The sequence below is a fragment of the Budorcas taxicolor genome, chromosome 19, assembly GCF_023091745.1.
Source record: "Budorcas taxicolor isolate Tak-1 chromosome 19, Takin1.1, whole genome shotgun sequence".
Classification (NCBI taxonomy): Eukaryota; Metazoa; Chordata; class Mammalia; order Artiodactyla; family Bovidae; genus Budorcas; species Budorcas taxicolor.
In genome coordinates, this window is record NC_068928.1 from 36,582,206 (window position 1) to 36,602,109 (window position 19,904).

The 19,904-nt window shown below is 47.6% G+C and overlaps 1 protein-coding gene across 1 annotated transcript in view; it reads left to right on the forward strand.

The window, feature by feature from the left end:
• Positions 1-45: 45 nt before the first annotated feature.
• Positions 46-19,904, forward strand: part of FAM117A (family with sequence similarity 117 member A) — a 42,244-nt gene continuing 22,385 nt past the window's right edge. The window contains exon 1 of the mRNA XM_052658402.1: positions 46-241. Within this exon, the coding sequence (XP_052514362.1) occupies positions 46-241 (196 nt within the window). The remainder of the gene's footprint in view (positions 242-19,904) is intronic.

Sequence of the window (19,904 nt, forward strand, 5' to 3'; positions counted from 1 at the left end):
GCTGTGGGTCCGAGGAGGGCGAGCAGTTCGGCCGGCGGGCGGGCGATGGCGGGGGCCGCAGCGGGCTGCAGAGGCGGAGGTGCCTGGGGGCCGGGTCGCGGAGGGGCCGGGGGGCTCCGGCGGGGCTGCTCTCCCCCAGTCCCTGCCGGCTCCCCCCGGGCTGGTCTGCAGCCGCTCAGGGCCACCGTCCCCTTCCAGCTGCAGCAGCCGCACCAGCGCCGGGACGGGGGTGGCCGCGCAGGTGAGCCGGGCCTGGAGTGCGTGCCGCTGAGGGAGCCGTTGTGGGGCGGGGGGTAGGGGGAAAAGTGTAAAGGGGAAGTGGAATAGGGGCGAAGGAAGAGAAAGGGGGACGCGCAGAGTCTGCGAGGATGGAAGGAGCGAGAGCGAGGAGCGGTGAACGCGGAGTGCACCGCCGGGACATAGTGCGGGGGAGTAGGGCCGGGAGGTGAGGGGAAGGTCCAGGCAGATGGAGGCTGGCTTTGGGGGCGTAACCGAAATGTGGGCAGAGATGTGGTGTGGGGGTGAATGGAAGATGCACGAGTGGCAGCGAGGTGTGAGGCGCGTGATGGGGGCGCCCTAAGCAGGGATTGCACTGGAGCGGGGAGCCGGTGGGCGTTGGATGTCTGCACGCTGAGGGGGAGGGGCATGGAGGAGAGCCCCGTGGAGCCATGTGTTAGTTCTCCAACTTGAGTTTGGCCCCAGCATCCCGTTCTGCAGCTCTGGAGTTCCTTTTCCCACCACTTCATATGCGCCTCGCTTTATGGCACCTCCTGGAGCTTGTTTCTTCTAAGCCGTTGGAATAAGTTTAACGGCTTCTACCACCATACAAACGCTCCGCTCCTACTCCCTACGTTCCTGTTGGTATGGCCCAAAAGTTGTATGTTCCCAGATCACAGACCTGCTTAATATGGTTGTCTCATTCCAACCATCGCGCGCGCGTGTGTGTGAAGGTGTAGGATCTGGGTAGTTAGCCCCCTGCCTTTCCTTTCTCCCCCAACCAATGCTGTTTTGTCCTGAGCTTGTCGGTCAACGTGGCAGTGGGGTGAGGGCTACCATCAAGTACAGTGTGGCAAATACTCCCACTTTCTTAACAGCACCAAAAAGATGTCTTAATAGCAGCTTAACGTGGTGGATATGGTTGGCAAAGAGCAAGCTTAACCTTGCTTTCACACTCAAAGTTGTAATGGATCCCCTGCAAATGCAGGCAGTTAGGAATGGGAGAAGGAACCTACTTGCATGAGGAGGTTGGCAATAAGTTGAAAGTGAGGCTTAAATTTGATTCACACCAGATGTGAAAAGATCATTGCACACTTCCAAAGCCTCAGGGTCTACCAAATGTACAAAAGTCATAGTCCCTGCCATCTGATGGTTAATGACATTCTCTAAACCAGAGTTTCTCAGGCTTTTTGTGATTACTAAGCTTAGTTCTAGCCCCTCCTGAAAGTGTAGTTGCTACGGTGCCTTCCTAGGTAGGAATGGGATTAACTGAACTAGAAAGTCTTCGTCCGTCTGGACTTCATTGTAAATGTTAGCATTGCATCTTGGAACACAGACACTTGGTCAAATCTGATAGCAAGGTGGTAACCAACTAGTAAAAGTAAGCCTAGAATCTGACGATGTAGAGCCAGACAATGCCCAGACAAACTCAGGCCTATTGTGAACTGCTCTAAAGCAAACCACAAGAGTACAAACCTGTTGGTTTTGTTTGTGCCTCCTTAGAGTCAGGGAAGTTAGTAGAACAGCAAGCACCAGAACCTAGTCACTTTTAGTGGACATCAGCAGAACGCCTGCCTGTGCAGTAGTTGGAAAGCTATTAACAGTCATATTTTAAGAGCAGTTATGTTGTGTTTGCTATAGAACTAACATTGAAAGGACAAACACTGGTGGATACTGTGGAAAGAAGAGTGTAGCTTTGGATGACTGAGTTCTTTACGTGGCCAGTTCCTTTTTTAGGACCAGGTACCCTAAGATACTGGTAAAAACATAGGGGGCTAGAGCTCTGCATGATTTGTTGGATGATTTAAGACAGATTGAGTGATTTCTTGCTTATAGATTGGGCTGAAGGATTGTTTCTTCTCCGCCTATTACTATCCCAGAGGCACTACTAATAAGGCACTTAACCTGGTCTGTAGTGGCATTATTTGTAGGTTTGCAGTGAAGCAGGAGAGAGGAAAGACAGGAGGAAAGAGCAGCCTGAGCCTGTGGACTTATTTGAGACCAAACATTAAAGGAATGTCCCTGGCCTTTGGTTTGGGAGTGCATCAGGTCTCCTGCATGTTAACTTTTACCTTTATGTGTGTTCAGATTTTTTCCATTCCTCGGCCTTGAGAAGTGGCAGAAGTGGTTTCCTCTGGGCCCGAAGGGTGTATGTGGTAGAATGAAATGCTTTGTGGTCATAAACCCTTAAGAGAATGGCTTTGGATGCCAGAGTTACCTGGGTATCAAATCCAGGTTTTATTTTTTACTAGCTGTGTGGCCTAAAAGTTAAGCAACTTCTGTGCCTCAATTTCCTCATCTGTAGAGTATGAATAGTAATATCTACATCATAAGAATCAAATGAGTCAATAGCTGTAAAGTGCTTAGAACAGTGCCTGGCAAGTAGAAGGCACTCTGCAGTGTTTGCTGCTGCTTATATTGTTGTTATTTTCTCCACCCAGCCAAGGTGAGAGCCTGTTGGCCAGAGTGCATTGCCTTTTCAGGCTTCAAAGAGCAAACCCATATTGGTCTGAAACCAGTACTGCGGGTTTCAGAATTTCAGGGCCTCCCCTTGCACTTTTATTCACTCATCTTTTAAAATGGGCTTTCTAAACTGGGCTCTGAAACCCAACTGTTTAAAAAAACGTGAGCTGGAACTGAGTCTCAGAAACAATCGTGTCGTCACTGTTTCTGTTTCCCATCTCAAAGTGATGTAGTGCTCAGGGCTGTGCAGTTATCTCTCCACCACACACCCTGTTGTGTTCTTGACAAGATATCTTAGATGTTGTTGTTTATTTTATCCATTTATTTATTTGTTTTTGGCTGTGCTGGATCTTCAGTCCTGTCTGTGCTTTTCTGTAGTTGCAGCAAATGGCTATTCTCTAGTTGCAGTGTTACTTCTCTTGTGGGAGCGTGGGCTCTAGGGTGTGCAGGCTTCAGTAGTCGTGGGTCATGGCCTCAGAGGTTGCAGCTCCCGGGCTCTAGAGCACAGGCTCAATAGTTGGGATGCACGGGTTTAGTTGCTCCGGTGGCATGTGGGATCTTTCCAGATCAGGGTTCCAACCCGTGTCTCCTGGTAGGAGGATTCTTTACCACTGAGCCACTGGGGAAGTCCTAGATGTTGTTTTTTAGAAAAGGGGGTTACGGATTTACCTTCTGTGGCCATTCATCCTTAAGGGATGTCTTCATAATGTGAAGACGCCTGGGCTTTTATGAGCCTGGGCAGGGGGTGTGGAAGGCAGAATAGTGAAGACAAAAATGAAGATCAACTCTTAAGAAGCTAAGAACTGCTAGTAGGTAACAGAAACCTAGGAGAAATATCTTACTGCAGTTTCTCCTTTAATTAAATTCTTGTTTGTGTCTTATGTCAGTTGGAGTCTGCTGACGTTTAAGTTCTTCTAGGACAGACTGATGTTGAACAAAATGGGGCTAGGAGGTAAACTGTTCTGGGCCCCAGTCTTACCTATTCTGTTTAGTGTCTCTGTCTCCATGTCCTGAAAATGAAGCTAATGTTCATTTGAGGTTTGCAAATTCTTCCCTAGAAGACCAGGCCCAATGGCCAGCTGGGTGCTGGGGGAGCCAAATGCTGCCTCTGAATCTCCTCTGCCCACTAGATTCTTCTTAAACCAACGCTTGGCATTATGGCCTGCAGACCAAATCCAGGCTTCTGCCTGTTTTTGTAGATAAAGGTTTATTGGAATACGGCCATGCTCCTTCATTTATGTATTGTCTGTGGCTGTTTTTGCACATGGGCAAACTTTGAGAAGTTTGCACAGTGATAAGAGTTGAGTAGTTTTGATAGAGACCAAATAGCCACAAAACCTAAAGTATTTACTACGTGAACTTTTCAGGAAACAAACAAAAAAATAGCCTACCCCTTGTCTTCCACAACGTTCCTGACCAATATTACTGTATAAAGACGAGTTTCAAATGTATGTGGTATATACCTCTGCAGAAAATCCTAAGGGAGCAAAGAAAACTCAAGCCTGTATCCCCACTCATATTTTAGGGAAAAAGAAAGGGACATCATCAACTTCTAGTCAGTTCTCAATCTTTATAGAAGATCAGCACATGTAAACCCAGGCTACTCACCCCCACCCTTGTCAGGTGACCTGTTCAGTAGATATAAACTAGTTTGGATTTACATAAAAGCTTAACTGTTAGGCAGATTTGCATCTCTTCCCTTCTTACCCTCCTTCCAAAGCTAACAACCCACAGTTGCAGTGAACATATTTCAAAGTCAGATGGAAATTACTTTCGGCTTATCTCCTGTTTTGGATTCTCCTCCTTACCTTGTATTTTTCTGAACAGATCGTTAAGAGGTGGCATAGTCATCTTTGCCCTCAAATACTGACTTCCCCACGGGGACATAGAAGCAAATGTCCATCAGGTTTTCCACGATGGCCGTCTCAGTGAATGTAAAGCAGCATTGTTATTAGCAGTGCTATTGGTAATTATTAAACTCTCTTTCCCTGCCATGCTTTTGTAAATTTCGTCCTTAGGGATGGGTGTTTGGAGAGGTATGGAACAATAAAGGAGGTTGCTTATTAGTGACCCTCATCAGACCATGGGCCTTCTGGACCTTGGTGTTAGAAACAGCCTGGAGATTAGAATAGAGTGTAACTTTTCTATGCCACAGAGCCATCTGCCTATAAAGAAGCATGGGGCTGCAGTTAAAATCCTTTAAGAGCTACAATTGTCCTTTAAAAACCTGTGATTGAAGCAGCTTCTGTTTGGGAGGCATTAAACATGAAGCACTTCCCAGCCTAACACTGCTAGTTTGCTTTTGACAGCTTTGCTGGCACGAGGCACATGGTCAGCAAAATGCACTGTTGAAGTATCTGACTCTTAAATGTTATCACCAATGATGGCATCCTTGAAATTGGGGGCCACAATTCCTAACTACGTATCCTTTTGGTACCCAGAGAAGCATGGGTCCATGTGTTATTCAGTATTTTGTACAGCAAAGGATTATCCAATGGGAAGCTCTCCACTTAGGTAACATAGAGTGAGGATTTTTCAAACTATCTGAGGTCAGTGGAGAAAGGCTGAGAACAATGGTGGGGTGTGGCGGTAAAAGGACATTGTTCTCTCTGATTCCAGATATAGACTATCCTCTAGAAAATTTGAGGCAGGATTGCAAAATTTTCATAGTTGTGTTGGCAGTATGAGTGTTGCCAAAGTGGTTGGTGGGCTTTAGTAGTCCGAGAACACTTCACCTACATTTTCTGCCAGTTTATAATGAATGATGTGATGGGCACCAAAGCCACACTATCCCTTGGATCTTAATGGAGCATCCTCCTCCGGATTCTTACAGTCCTCATGTAGAGCCTTGATGCCAAAGGAGTCAGATTTTATTTTAGGGTGTGACATATTCTGCGGGCAGGTCTGGTTTTGAGTTCTTTTTGACACCATCATATATATCAGATGCTATAGGACAGTAGCACAAATGCTTTACTAGACTTACCTGGGCTTACTTTTATTCCACAGGCAGCTTGGAGCCCTTTGAAAGGGCTGGAAGGGACAGCCTTGTGTTTCTTCCCATTTCAGAGTGAAGGTGGGTCACTACCAGCAAGTTAGTTTGGTGAGATGGGGCTGTCTCATCTTTTATCACCCTCTGAGATGGATAGAAGAGGGATCAGGGAAGAGTGAAACCAGAGAAAAGATGAATGAGAAATCTGGTGATTTGAGTCTTCACAGAGGGCTCCGTTATTTGGTTTGCCACTTTATGAATTAACCAAACATTAGCCAAACTAGTCACATTGTTGGGTCTAAAACAAATCCTGACCTCAGAAAAAAGTTTGGGATTATATTTAAAGTTACAAATGATCTGTGCTCCAGTTCCTCTCGGTCGTGTGGAACTGAAGGGGCTCTTGTTCTTGGGAACAGCTGTCTGGAGGGAGGCTCTCCACAGCTGGCTGCTCTCAGCCAGGCCTCCAACTCATGCTCCCTGCTGAACTTCCTGGGTTTGAAAACTCTTCCTGGCACTTTGCTTTTTCCTCCACACTTTTCCTCAGAGTTGCTACAAAACTGAATGCCCAGCTTGGAGTTATTTAAGTATTTGTCCTCAGGCCCTGAATATACTTCAGTTGACTTTTACTTTGTGGGAGCACCACAGCCAATCAAGGGTGGCTTTAATGAACTTAAAAGAATGCTATCAAAGTATTTCATAATAGGAAAACTTTTAACTCCAGCCCCTGGGGAACCTGGAACTAAAGTCCGGGCTGTGTGCAGACACTTAGCCAGACAGCCGACGCCAGGGGTGGTGAACGCCTTGGGATCAGCTCTGCTACACATTCTGGAAGGGTGGAGGTTGACGGGGCGTGCTGGGGAGATACTTCCCAGGGCTTTGGATGATCTGAAGTGGCAGGCTTGAGGGTTGAGGGGGTTTTCTCTCCGACGCTGCCCAACTGTGACTTCTTAGAGTTGGCAGGATTTCGCAGGCAGAGTGGTAGTTTGGGGCGCCACTTCTCTGACTCTGTGTACCCCATCTTGCAAATGGCCGGTGGCTTTCCCAGGAGGAACTTTGTTAACAAGTGTAGGTCTCGTTTACCACCTGCCCTGCTGCTTGCCTCCCTCATCATCTGATCCTAAATAAAAACATGCAGGAGAGCATGGAGGTCTAACCTCCTTAAGAGGCAAAGGTAGGATTAAACATAGAGCCCTGAAAGCAAATTACTAACACATGCACTGGTGAATAAAAGGCACATTCAAGCTAGAGGAGGTACAAAATGAAGGAATATTTAGAGTTAGGTAGGATTAATTAGAGAGCTACTGAGATGTCTCTAGTAGGCTTTTTTTTTTTTTTTTAAGTTGGCCAGTGTATTATTCTCCCTACGGTTAAATTAAATTTTTACTCTCTCCCTTCCCTTTTGAAAGTGGCATTAGTGTGTCCTTGTTTGGTCAGCTGTGCTCTTTAACTTTCTCAAATCTCTTTAGGCCCTTCTGCCCCATGTTGGAAATTGTGTGCCTGCCTTTTTAAAAGATAGGCACCTCATGTTTCAAGTTCAAGTGCAATGGAACTCACCCTGCAGCTTGAACAGATTTGAGTGTTTTTGCAGAGGGAGGGCCAGGGCAGCTGGGGAGTGTCGTGCTCAATAAATACTTGTTGGATGGAGTTGCTGGAAAGGGAGCAGGGGAGGGGGAGTGAGCCGCGCTTCCCCAGGCTCATTTGAAATGGTTTTTCCCACTATTGGTCCCCACACTCTCTCTTTAGCTACTTACAAGGCACCCCCTCCCCTCCTGAAGTGTTAGTGTTCTCTCTCTTCCAATCACTGGTCTCCCATTCATCCTGGTTATTGGGCTCAAAGCCCAGCTGGTGGCAAAGACGTGGCATTTCCATGGATGTCTTTGCTAGGCCTGTAGATTCTCTTCCCCACACACTGAAAGCCAGAGGGTGAGCTTGGCGGTTAGTTACCAGGTTGATCCATGGAAACAGCCAATGTTTAGGATTTTGTTGTGATCTTGTAAAAGAGCTAGATGACCTGGCTTTAGGCTTAGATGTGTATATGGGTGAGAAGCCAAGGATGAAGGCTGGATGTCCTTTGATTCCAGGTGGATTTGCACCAAATTCCTAGGAGTGCTATAATGTATAAGGAAAGCAGAATCTGAATTAGCAGCTTTTCTGGGCTAAAGAACGGAATTGTCTAGCTTGTTGGCTAGACAGAATTGTTGGCTTTAGGGTGACCAGAGGTGTGATCAGGCTAGAAGCTCCCATCCCAACCCAGGCACCATCCTTTATATTAATACAAAGCACTGCTGTTTCTTCTTCTCTTTTCCCCACCAAATGGGGGAAGTACTGTAAAGAGATGCTCACTGCCATTCTCCAAGCCCTGATGCCTACACTGTCATGTGTAGAGCCTGTGTTCTCCTGCCAAACTGCAGTCCTGACAGCTTAGTCCAAACGGTTTCATAAACCTGCCCAGCTGGGGGTAACTTTGAACAGAGTAAAAATGTGATTATAAGGGGAAAAAAAGCAGTTTCTCCCCTCCTCCCCTCTTCTCCACCCTCCAACCCCATTGCCACATACTGCTTCCCTTTAAGAGTTTTCTGTGCCCTGTGTGTGTTTGATCGCCCACACAGCTTTGAAAGAACCGCAGCTGATAACACGTGTGCGCCCTGCCCCACACCTGCAAGCTGGCTGAGAACCTGATGCCTGGCCCCTATTTGGCGATTGTCTTGTAACTCATGCCCATCAGATATGACACACAAATTGGGAGTTGAGAGTAGAGTGGATAGCATTTGGCGTGACAGAGGGATGCAACCAGAGAGCTTTCACAATATTTTGTCGTCTGGATTTCAAGGTTGGGGAGGGGAGGCCCATGCAAGGCCATCCGTGTGGTGTGTGCACATCTTAATGCCGGAGGCAGCACCTGGACTCTTCTCATTGGAACCTCTATCCTGGGGAGTTCTCTTTTCACAGAATGCTAAAGCAGCTACTTCTGTGGAAAGAAAGTTTGGATCCCAACCCCAGAAAGCCCCAAAATCCATGTGCATTTTTCAGGGAAGCTGAGAATGTGGGTAGCATTAGTTGTGACAGTGCATTCTGCATATTTAGCTCTTCGTTGCTTGCGGTCGGTACCCTTGAATGTTTTTCCTTTATTCTCGTCAAAGACCTGCAGGTGCAGGTGGCATTTGCTTGTTTTTGCAGATAGGAAAACTGAGGCCCTTAAAGGAAGTGACTTGCTCGAGACTATGTGACTAGTAAGGTCCTTTTGCTCCTGATCCAGGGCTCTTCCCACTTACGTGTGGAGAGCCAGTGAGGAATTTCCCTCCAGGCTGGCATCCTGTGCTGCCTGCCCGCACACATCCAGCCTGTTTCCCTTCTGCTCACATACGTGTATACCAGGAGCAAAAGTTCATATGTTTAACTGACCAGAGAGAATTAGGAAGATGGGCTGCAGAGAAATCTGTCTGTTCCTTTAGCGCCCCATAAGTGACTGTCCATTTGATGTGGCTAACTGGAAGTTGATGGTAGCAACATTATATGTGTGATATGGTGGCAGCTCTTGAGTGTTTCCAACTGGTTTGAAATATGCAATTTCCATGTGGAATGAGAAGCTAACCAAGAGGCAGAGTTTTCCTACCTCTGTGGAGTCATGGTTATGGTTGCTGAGCTTTGACCCATGTCACGGAGATATTCTTAAGGTGGAGCTTATGGGAAAGGGTGTCTTTCTTATGTGTAAGTGTGGAATCCCCCCAAAGCACCCAGATAAATGTGGATGGTGCATTCCTGTGGTGGGGAGATAGGTACAGATGGGATTGTGGCTTAGATGACAATTTAGTCCTCCATGTAGGGGATGACTGGTGCAGACCTCCACCACCCTGACCACGTCCTGCCTGAATGTGTCTCTCTTCTAGCTTTAGATTAACTGGGAGTGGAGTCATTGTGATACCTGATAGTGCCTTTATGAGACAAGTGTGTATCCAGTAAGGGGACTGGCAGGGACTTGAACTCAGGAGAAAGCTCCATCTGGGGATGTGGTATCATGGAGAACTGCGTGGGCTGCTTCCTAGGGAGGGTTATGGGCAGCTCTGACGTCCTTACTTCTCTTGCAAAACTAGATTTTGTATAGAATTCTTGAATGTTCTAATAACCATATGCTTATGTGGAACCTTTCTTTCCCAGTTATTTCCCAACTGCATAGGTAAAGCCCCATTATAACAAATATAAATATAGTTCTATATAATAAAGTTGTTTGCATGCTTCATTTAAATGCTTTTGTTGTTGTTTTTTTTTTGTTTTTTTTCTTGTTTAAAGAAAGAGAAAAGGATAACCAACTATCTTATGTAAAAAGTACTTTTTCTGCTCCCTGTCCATGTAATAGTTCATCTCTCAGCCAGAATATGCGAGGGCTTACTTTTGCTTTGGAGGTGGGGAGTGGGGAGGGGGGCTGTGGACCCATCGCCGACTAGCATGCCCCACTTGGCTTTTTCTTCATCACGAACTCCCCCCGGGCCCCGCCCCCCGCACCGCCCCCTGTCCTGGTCATTTAGACAGACCACCACACAAAACCCAGCAAAGGACAGTACGTGTTGTGTAGGTGGATGTGAGTGTGTATGTGTGTGCACACGCTCACATTTGTCTTAAGTGAGAACATGTGGGAGCTGGATGTGACTGTAAGAGAGCATGTATGTGAGCGTGTATGTAAGGAAAAGTGCATGTGAAAGAAAGCAAATGATAAACAGGACAAATGTTTAACAACAGGCAGATCTGAGGAGAGGGCGTATGGGTATTCTGTGTACTGTTCTTGTTCTTACATCTATATGTTTGAAATGCTTTCCAAATAAAAAGTTTTGAAAAATGAATATATGCTAGGCTAATTTGACTGTATCGGGAGTTCTTTAGAATGGAAGTTTTCTTTTATCATCCTTGTAACATTTCTTATTCTTCCCATTTAACAGAAAGAACAACCGAAGCCCAAAGAAGTTGTGACTCGTCTTGAGTTCATGTAGCACATTGAGGCAGGATTTGAGTCCAAGTGTTGACCATTGTGGTAGGAGACTGCAGCTTGTCCCTGCTGCTTGAGCTGGACAAGGTTGGCCTCAGATTCTGAGAGCCACTGGGTGCCTGCTACCATGTGTCTGAGCCCAGTCCATGCCCCACATTGACCCGGCAGAGGGGTCAGCAGTGTTGCAGCAGGCTGCTAATCCACACCGAGCATGTTCAGGATATCCAGGTATCTTCTAGGGCAAAGTGCTTCCTCATTCTGAGAAACGTTCTGACTCTGCTCTTCATTCAGCTCTCTTGATTTCTTAAAATACATGAAATCAGAAGGCTTTCGTGTGCCAGAGCTGCAGAGTAATACTACTTTTCATTTTTATAGTAGAAACCTGAGGGGAAAATAAGTTTTGTTTACTAATAGAAAGTGATGCCAGTTATAGGCTGGCCCAGGCAGCTTTCTTGGCTGTGTGCCAGTCTGCCTGTTGTGCCCACCACCTTGTGAGTATACAGGAGCCTATGCTCTAGTGAAACTCATCTCACCAAGTAGACAGGAGTTACAACTTCATACACAAATGAAGGGCTGCACTCTTTGTCAATGAAAATCTTCCACTGACCACAGGGCCCCGAGAGGGGTGGATCTGGTCATCGCCGCTAAGCAGTGTTACGGGTCCAGATGCTACTGTTTGTCCCCAGCCCTTGTTCTCTCCCTCCACACTGCGTACTCTGCATCTGTCTGTGCTCCTTCAAGGCACTTGAATTATTCCTGACATTTTTGTTTACTGACATTTCCTGCCAGCTTTCAGAATTGGGGTAAGTGAATGAGTCCAGCTCTACTTCTTAACATAGAAGAAACAGGTTTTGGAAGATCTTTAGTTTTAGTATGTGTCGTTTACCTAAATTGCCACCCCATGACCACCCTGAAGTGTGAGTGTGGTTAAGTTGGCCTCAAAGGACTGTTTTCGGGTACTCCAGCCAGTTACGTGAAATGGGCCCCCGAGCATTTACTACGCTGTGCCCTGCTTAGTCGCTCAGTCACGTCCGACTCTTTGGGCCCCCACGGACTGCAGCCCGCCAGGCTCCTCTGTCCATAGCGATTCTCCAGGCAAGAATACAGGAATGGATTGCCATGCCCTCCTCCAGGGGATCTTCCCAACCCAGGGGTCGAACCCAGGTCTCCCACAGTGCAGGCAGATTCTTTACAGTCTAAGCCACCAGGGAAGCCCAAGAAGACTGGAGTGGGTAGCCTATCCCTTCTCTATGGGAACTTCCTGATGCAGGAATCGAACTGGGGTCTCCTGCATTGCAGGCAGATTCTTTACCAGTTGAGCTATCTGGGAAGCCCCTTTAGTATATTACTATGCCAGTCTTTATGCTTCGGTTGTGTGTTCTTAAGCGGTTATCAAGCTATATAGTGTTCTTTTGGCTCTGTCTCACCCCAGAATCAGCGCCCAGTGGATAGCATCCAGAATCCAGATAACATGCAAGAGGATGAGAAAAGGCTGTCCCCAAGGTCCTGCTGGGTTCTGTGCAGTGTAGAGGCCTGTGTTAGAGCTGCTGTACAGATGGCCAGAGCTGTCTCCTTGAGGGGGACCCTGACCACTGAGTCTTTTTCTTCCAGCTCTTAGAGGCATGGAGGGGACATCTTGGTAATTAACACCCCAGTCTGTTCCCATGGATCATATTCTGCCTTTGCTTCAGGAGGATAAACCTGTTTTTCACCTGACTCATAAAAGGTGTCGTTACTGTCAAGCAGCTTTTGGTTTAAGGGCAGATACAAAACCCATCATATATGGGGAAAATGGTATAGCCCACCTTCTATGTCCTCTTCGGCCCCTGAAGGCACATGTGGAGAGGTCACTTGACAAGCATCCTGCTGTGAAGTCATCAGTGGTCTCAGGTGTACAGTGAGGGTAGGAAAAGTCTTCCCAAGGTCATACCTTTCAAGGCTCTTTCTAGAGGAGCCATTTGATCTCGTGTTTCAGACAGGGTTTACCCTGGAGGCACTATATGACCTTTGAGCCTCCCTTAGGAGATCTGAGCAACCAGCACGACTGGGGCTTTAGAGCAGGGGCTGCCCTGGAATGTTGCCTAGCACACTTTGGGGTTTTTCCACCAGGCACAGCCTGGGAATTTGCCTGGGATTTGAGGTCAGGCTGGATCAGTTCCAGAATGTCAGAGGCCAGGTAGGGAATCACTCAGTGGGATGGAGTGGTCTTTTGGGTATTTCCGTTTTGAAGCTGGGAACAGAGTAGAACTTGAGTAAAGAGATGGACATAACCAGAGAAGACTTTGCAAGTGGGACAAAATGATCCATGGAGGTTTTCAAGGCTTTGAGGGTTGAGCAGAGTCAACCCTAATAGGATTTTAGACCCTGAAGGCAAAGCATGGCCCTGAGAAACAGAATCAATTAATTGCTCCTTTAACCCCCCCTCACCAACCCCCAGCCCGAAGCAAAATGAACCAGAGAAGCGGTCCTGTCAGACCTACTGAGGTGTAGCAGCTGAGCAAACCTGCCCCCTGAGCTCTGGTGTCTACTCAGCAGTTACCACGTGACAGCTCTTCTGCCTGTGGCAAGCCACAGGTAAATTGAGTGCTATTTATACTCTCCTGCGTGGGGTGAAGGTGGGAGAGATGGCCTGGGAGCCCACAATACAGCTGCCTGATCAGCCCAGGTAAGACATACCTCTCTTTGACTTTGTGCCTGTTTTCTCCCTTAGCTAATTTTGCCCCAAATGACAGCATGGGCTTTGGGGCTTTCAGTTTAGCTGACTCTGTCAATAGCCATCTCTTATTACTCACTCTTAAACAGTTGGGGAATTCTAGAACTAGCTGGGACTCAAACTCTCCAGATACAACCTCCTGCCTTCTGGGAGGTGAATATTGAGAACTCTGGGGCCATGTGACGATCCTTCCCTGGAGCTCTTCAGGGGCAGACACTACCATGTTCCTCATCCGTCCCTCCTGTTCTGATGATCAGGAAGTTCTTCCTTTTATCTGGTTGGAATCCTTCCTAATTGAAGTCTTTTTCTGTCCTTTGTTTTTACACTCACACAGTTCACTTTCCTCCTGGGATCTAGCTACCTTCCCTTTAGCTACCTTTACTCATTTTCCCTGGGATCTCAGTGGTTCCTACATTCCTGCTGAAGAGCAGTAATGGCGAATGGATGACCAGGGCTAACACGGTGGGGCTTAACTGAGGTGATATCCAATTCCAGCTGTGCTTCTGGACCTGTGGGAACCCCTTAAGTCTGCCCCGTCTAGGTCTTGCTCCTGGGAGGACACGCCACTTCTTAATTTAGTTTTTTGTTTGTTTTAAAATTTTTGGTCATGCTGGGCAGCATGCAGGATCTTAGTTTCCTAGCCAGGGATCGAAACTGCCTCCATCCCCTGTATTTCCTGCAAGTGGGAAGTTAGGTCTGGGGCCCGATTTGATTCAAGTAAAACATTTTGGGCATGAACATTTCATGGGTGAAGTTGTGTGCCCATGATGTATCACTTCAGGAGGCACATGGGGTCAGGTCTTCCATTACTAGTAATGCTGAGTCTGATCACTCGAGGTGGTGACCACCAGTTTCCCCATTGCAGGAGTACATTATTCTCTTATAAGTGGTTTATGGGGAGATACTTCAGCATTTAAATATTCTGTTCCCCACAATGTTTTTCCCAGTAGTTTTGGCATCCACTGATGACTCTTCCTGACTGAGCTGTTACTTTGGGAGTTGCATAAAGCTGGTTCTAAACTAACACAGAAGGGCATGAGTATTAATGTGAGCTGTTCTAAAGAGGAATAAAAAATTGGGGAGTTTTGGAATCCACTGGGGGGGGAAGGCAACAAATTTAGGCCATCAAATTCTGTCAAAGTCTAGGTTATTTTGTGTGACTTGGACTGATAGTAAATTGAGTATCGGCTGCTCACACATATGTTGCTGTTTGGCAGTTTGTGAGGTTAGGGAGAAGGCAGGCTAGATGAAGCTAAAAATAAGTCATGATTTGTTTACAAAGCAGAAATTATTTTGACTATTTGAACATTATCTGTAATTCTATTCTTTTTTTGTAATTCTGTTCTTATTTCCTTTTCTTTCTTTCACTCACTTTCCACTGTCCTCACTAGAAAAGGGATCCCTCCTTTTTTAATTGTCTTCTTTGTCCTTTTGTCTCACATGCCCAGTGAGCAGAACTGTCCCCTGGATGCAGGTTTGATTGCACTGGTTCCTAGTGGGGGAAAGGAATAGAGAACCCTTCCAGACTGAAGGGAAGTTCCTGAACCAAGGCATCCAGCCAGTCATGCCAATTGAATCTGACAATGAAACACAAGAGGGGAAATGAACTTTGAAAAATCTTCTGTGAGGAAAAAAGACCTGTGTCTCAAGTTGCTCTGTGGCATTGGAGAAATGTCTACACGAGGGTGTTCTGGGCCCTCACCTGGAGAATTCCTGTGAGTTTGTGGGGCATACACATTCAGAACAGAAAGCAGGGTAGGGTTTCAGTCACGGTTGTCCTCTCACAGGATTGACTGTAGATGAGCCTCCCCAACCTCTGGTTCTTCCTTCACCTCTTTTATCTTTAAAGAGCTGACTGGGCATCATGATTTCTTCTCTGCTTGATAGGAATCAGATTGTTGTCTGGAGTGAAGATAACTGAAGGTTTATGCCTGTCCTCTGAGTTTCTAGCAATCCAGAAATTCATCACTCCCAAATAAACAAGGTGTGAGAATTGTTTTTAGGGGGAGAAGGCTAGGCCATGGCTATTTATGCTCTTGTTACAAAGGCCAACTAGATCCCAAAAGAAAGCATGCTCCAATATTTTGTCCTGTTTTAAGAATGTTGAAATCCTACAGAACTCCTTTTCAAAGAATTCAGATAAAAGGTGAAAAGTCCACACCACTTCCTTTTCTTCTAACTGCAGCTGCTTGAGAATTGAACAAATATCTAAGTAACTGCTGTCTTCTCTTTGTGCGCACACATGCGCATGCACACACACACACACACACACACACACACACACGTACACTGTGGAATCACCCTTTCCCTCCTTGCTAGGAAAAGTCTGGGACTTCCTTATTTTTTCCCCATAGTGACACCTCCAAATGAGCTTCTACTGACCCTTCTTTCCAGCCACCCATAGGTGTGGTCTGTATCCTGGGGAGTCAGACACACAGCAAGAAATGCTTTCACCTGAGCTGCACACTTAGATACGGAGGGAGTTTTAAGTACAGAGCCAGTATTGAGGTCTTGGCTGAAGTTTTTCATTTTTTTCTCTTTAGTTAAGCCTTCTTGGTAAGGGAAATGTGCTGTTACTCTCTTTTTTCTTCTTTTTAATCTCGTTTCTGTAGTTTCTTCTCCCTGTTATGGTTGAAATGAGCTATGGCTTGGTGTTGAAAGAGTGTTTAAAGCTCCGGGTTTAATTTTCCCAGCTGGGATGGATGGGGTCTCCTTGGGCTTTCCAACGAGGGCTTCTAACTCCTGTACAGTCATATTGGGGATTTCGGTTTGACCACAACTTCCCTCCAAAACCCACATGTCCCTGAGTTAAGCAGTTAAGCGGCGCGGGACCACAAGCAGCTCAGAAGACTGCCTGCACTGCTTAATCCCAACACACATACTAAAATGGAAAAGTAATCCCTATGAAGCTGCATGAAGGAACTTCCCCTAATTACTGCAAATCTGGTATTGGGGAAATGTTTAGAAACTCGGAATCTCTGTTTTACTTTGCTCCCCTCCAGATGAGCATTCCTCCCTCCCCCCACCCCCAACGAAAGTGCTGCATCCCAGCTAGGAGACAGGACAGGGCCTGCTCCCCAGTGTGCAGCCGGCTGCCTGCCCCAGCCTCCCGGCGGCCCTGCCTCTGCCCGCTCCCAGCGTGAAGATCAGCGACTGAAAAAAGCACATTGTTAGAAAAACATGTGTAATAGGATCTCATTTTAAAATATATATATGCCTACGTATGTGCCCCGAGATCAGGAAGGATTGCTCAGTGGTGATTTCTGACTGGTGGCATGCATCATTTTTTAAGTTTTGCTAATCTGCATTTTAAATTTTTCCTTTAATTTCCTCCAATATATTTACAGCTTCTGTTATAATGAGAGTTTTTTTTTCTTAAAGACAGGAGGTGAGAAGACTAGTGCTGATATTGGTTCAAACCTCAGCGACATGAGAAAGCGACTAATAACTTGTTTGTTGAACCTGCCAGTTGCTGAGTTTTGCCACGTGTGAAATCTCATTGACTGTCTCTTACTTCTTTAGTCCTTTTTGGATAGTTTGGGGTTACTCAGACTCATGGAGTGAGTCTGGAAGATGGATGGAGAGTAGCCTCATCTTACTTCCCAGGCTTCTCCTGCGTTGCCCAAAAGATAGTAAAATGAGGGAAGTAGCCCCATAGCTGCTCAGCCAGGACCCTTTGGTCAGGGGCTGTCCTCTCCTTGTAAGCTGCTAAGCCTCCACCCTGCAGTCTAGCTCTGGCCAAGTTGAGAAGGGCAGCCGCAGATGCCTCACTTCCTGTGTCATCTGCTGCCTTCCTCCTGTCCCAACCCCTCCTCCTGTCCCAACCCCTCCTCCTAAGAGCTGTTGCCCTTCTCCTTTGGGTTCTCAGAGTGGGGGTTTGCTGGTGTGGTCAGGCCTGAGCTGATTTCCAGCCAGGGATATGAGGTCCTTCTGGAGAGTCAGTGGCTGGAGGAACCCCAGAGGCTGAGCTGGCAGCCTGGCCCTTAGGGATTGTATTGGCTGCCCCCACTTCAGCCTGGTCAGAAGCAAGCTTCTTGTCCTGCTCCTCCTGTGTCACCATTGCTGGCTCATGATGGGCACCTAGAATCTGCTACTGAAGGAATCGATCAGTCTGCTGTGGTGTGCCAGGCCCCTTGTCAGCTGTTCCTATTCACTGTTCCCCAAGGCACAGACACTGGACCGCTGGTCCTCTCCACTCAGAGGCCCCCTCCCCGAAGCCATACACAGGCAGCAGTTGGGAGACAGGGCCAAGTGGCTCCGGAAGATAGCACCTACGGCTCCTTATCTCCGGTGTGTGCTGTTTTGTTTTCCCCATTTGCTGTTGCCCAAGAACCAAAGCATCCGCCACTGCTCAGCTGCATGGTGAAACAGCCTGGCCCTGTGCCAGGGAGCTTCACCAGGTGGTTGGGCTGTAGAGGCTGCTGCATGCGATGGGCCGATAATACCCACAGCACTGTAAACAGGACACCCCACCCTTCTGCAGCCACCCAGCCAGTGCCCCGGCAGCCTGTTGCTTTGTCTTGGCCTGTCGTGATAGGGGCCGCTCTTCTCAGACAGGGCAGCCAATTGTCCTCTTTCTCTCCCCCTGTTTCCCAAATCTGAGAGGGTACTTTCCAGAAATGAAACCAGTCCACTTTCCAACCACAAGCAACCGTTCTTTGTGACTTCTCAACGCTTCTCCTTTAACCATAATCACACAATTGCAGGCCAGAACCCCATCCCCAGGTCTTTCCGGTGTACCCATGAGGGAGGGAGGGCCCAGGAGCTCCTGTTCCATTTGCACACACTTGGGACATCCCAATCTGACCAAGCCGCTGATGCCTGCACCTCCCAGTGGCTGTTTCCCCTGCACTATTCTCTCTGGAGACTGTCCGGCCTGGGTTAGACCAACACTAGGGAAGGAAAAGGCTCTGACACTAAGCTGCCCCCTTCCCAGGGGACGTTTGTGGCTGGAACTCACCCTGCGTGTCTCCTCTTCCTATACGCCCCACCTCCACCACCTTCAGTCCTAAAAGATCACAGCGTGGGGAAGGGTTAACTGACAGTAATTGGTTTGGTGTAATCTATCAAAGACTTTAGTCTTTTGCCTCTCATCTTCTGTTCTTTGCAGCAGGGGTCCACCGGTACCTCCTCTCAGATCAGCAGCAGCATTAGATTAGAAACAAAGTGCACAATAAGTGTAATGTGCTTGAAATATACCGAAACCATCCCCTGCACTCCAGGTCCCTGGAAAAATCGTCTTCCCTGCAATGGGTCCCTGGTGCCAAAAAGGTTGGGGAGTGCTGCTTCCCTAAGAGATAATAAGCCGGGACTGTGCTCGACGACAGGAGAGCAGGTCTGGTGAGGGATGAAGGGTGCGTGGTGCCTGCTGCAGTCACATCACAGTGAGGGCCGAGCTGAGATTGGAACCAGATCTCTTGCACCCAGGTCCCTTCCAGATAGGTCGGGGCCACGCTCCACCAGCCTGTGGCCCCTTTGAGGATGGTGCAGAACATGCCGGTGTCTGACTTCGGCTTTGGTTTGTGTTGCATTTGGGGGGGAATATGACACCTTGGTTTTGCCCTAATCAGTTTTGGTGATTTTCCTTTTTTTTTTTTTTTTGTATAGGGAGGAGCAAGTCAGAACCCCCGAAACCCTGAGAGTCTTTATGAATAACTTTGGTCAGAAATGACTGGAGGGCATGTAGAACTGACCAAAATGGGTGGTTGGAGTCTTACACCAAATTCCAGGATCTTGGGCCCTCCCTAGCCCTGGGGGTGCTGGGGAATGATGTAGCCTCTGGTTGCTGCCCTTGAGAGTGGACCCGTGTAGTTAAGCAATGGGGTAGGCTGTGAAGGGTATCCATGGGAACAGTGTAAGACAGACGTGGTTTCAGACATCCCTGGGGATACTAGACTTTCCCCCAGGTTTCAAAACCTTCTCCAGAAAACCAACTAACCATCTGCTCCCCCCACCCCCGCCCCCCAAATAAACACATCCTGGTCAGGCCCGCAGTCTCCTTCCTCACCCCCTACCCTGAAGGAGCTGCCAGGCACTCCTTCCTGCAGGTGTGTAGGCAGGTGCCCCACACCCTCAAGGGCATTACTGACACATGAAGGCCGAGAGCCCCCGTAAGCTGATGTAGGAAGAAGGAGGCTTGGGTTTGAATGTATGACTGCTCCTCACTCCCTGCCTGGGTGACCAAGTCCAATGCAAGACTGGACTTCCCTGTGCCTTGTTTTCCTTATCAGTCTTTCTGGAATCCCTTTTAGGAAAACAAAAGACTGTGTCCACACAAGTACTTTGGGGTAAAACTTGAAAGTATTATGTAAATAGGGGTATACTTAAAGCCTCAGAATGGAAAAATTCTAAAGGAGGTTTTTGCAACAAATTGCGCTGAGGGGCTGGGAGAGGTGTCGCCAAGAAATCTTTCTCCCCAGAGCTTTTTCTCACCCCTGGAGCCACAGTCCCCTTCCTTCCAACAGCAGTGAAGCAGCTGTTAGGATCATGGTATTCTGGCCTCTATGCCAATCTCTGGCTCATCTGCTTCCCACCTGCTCCTTGCT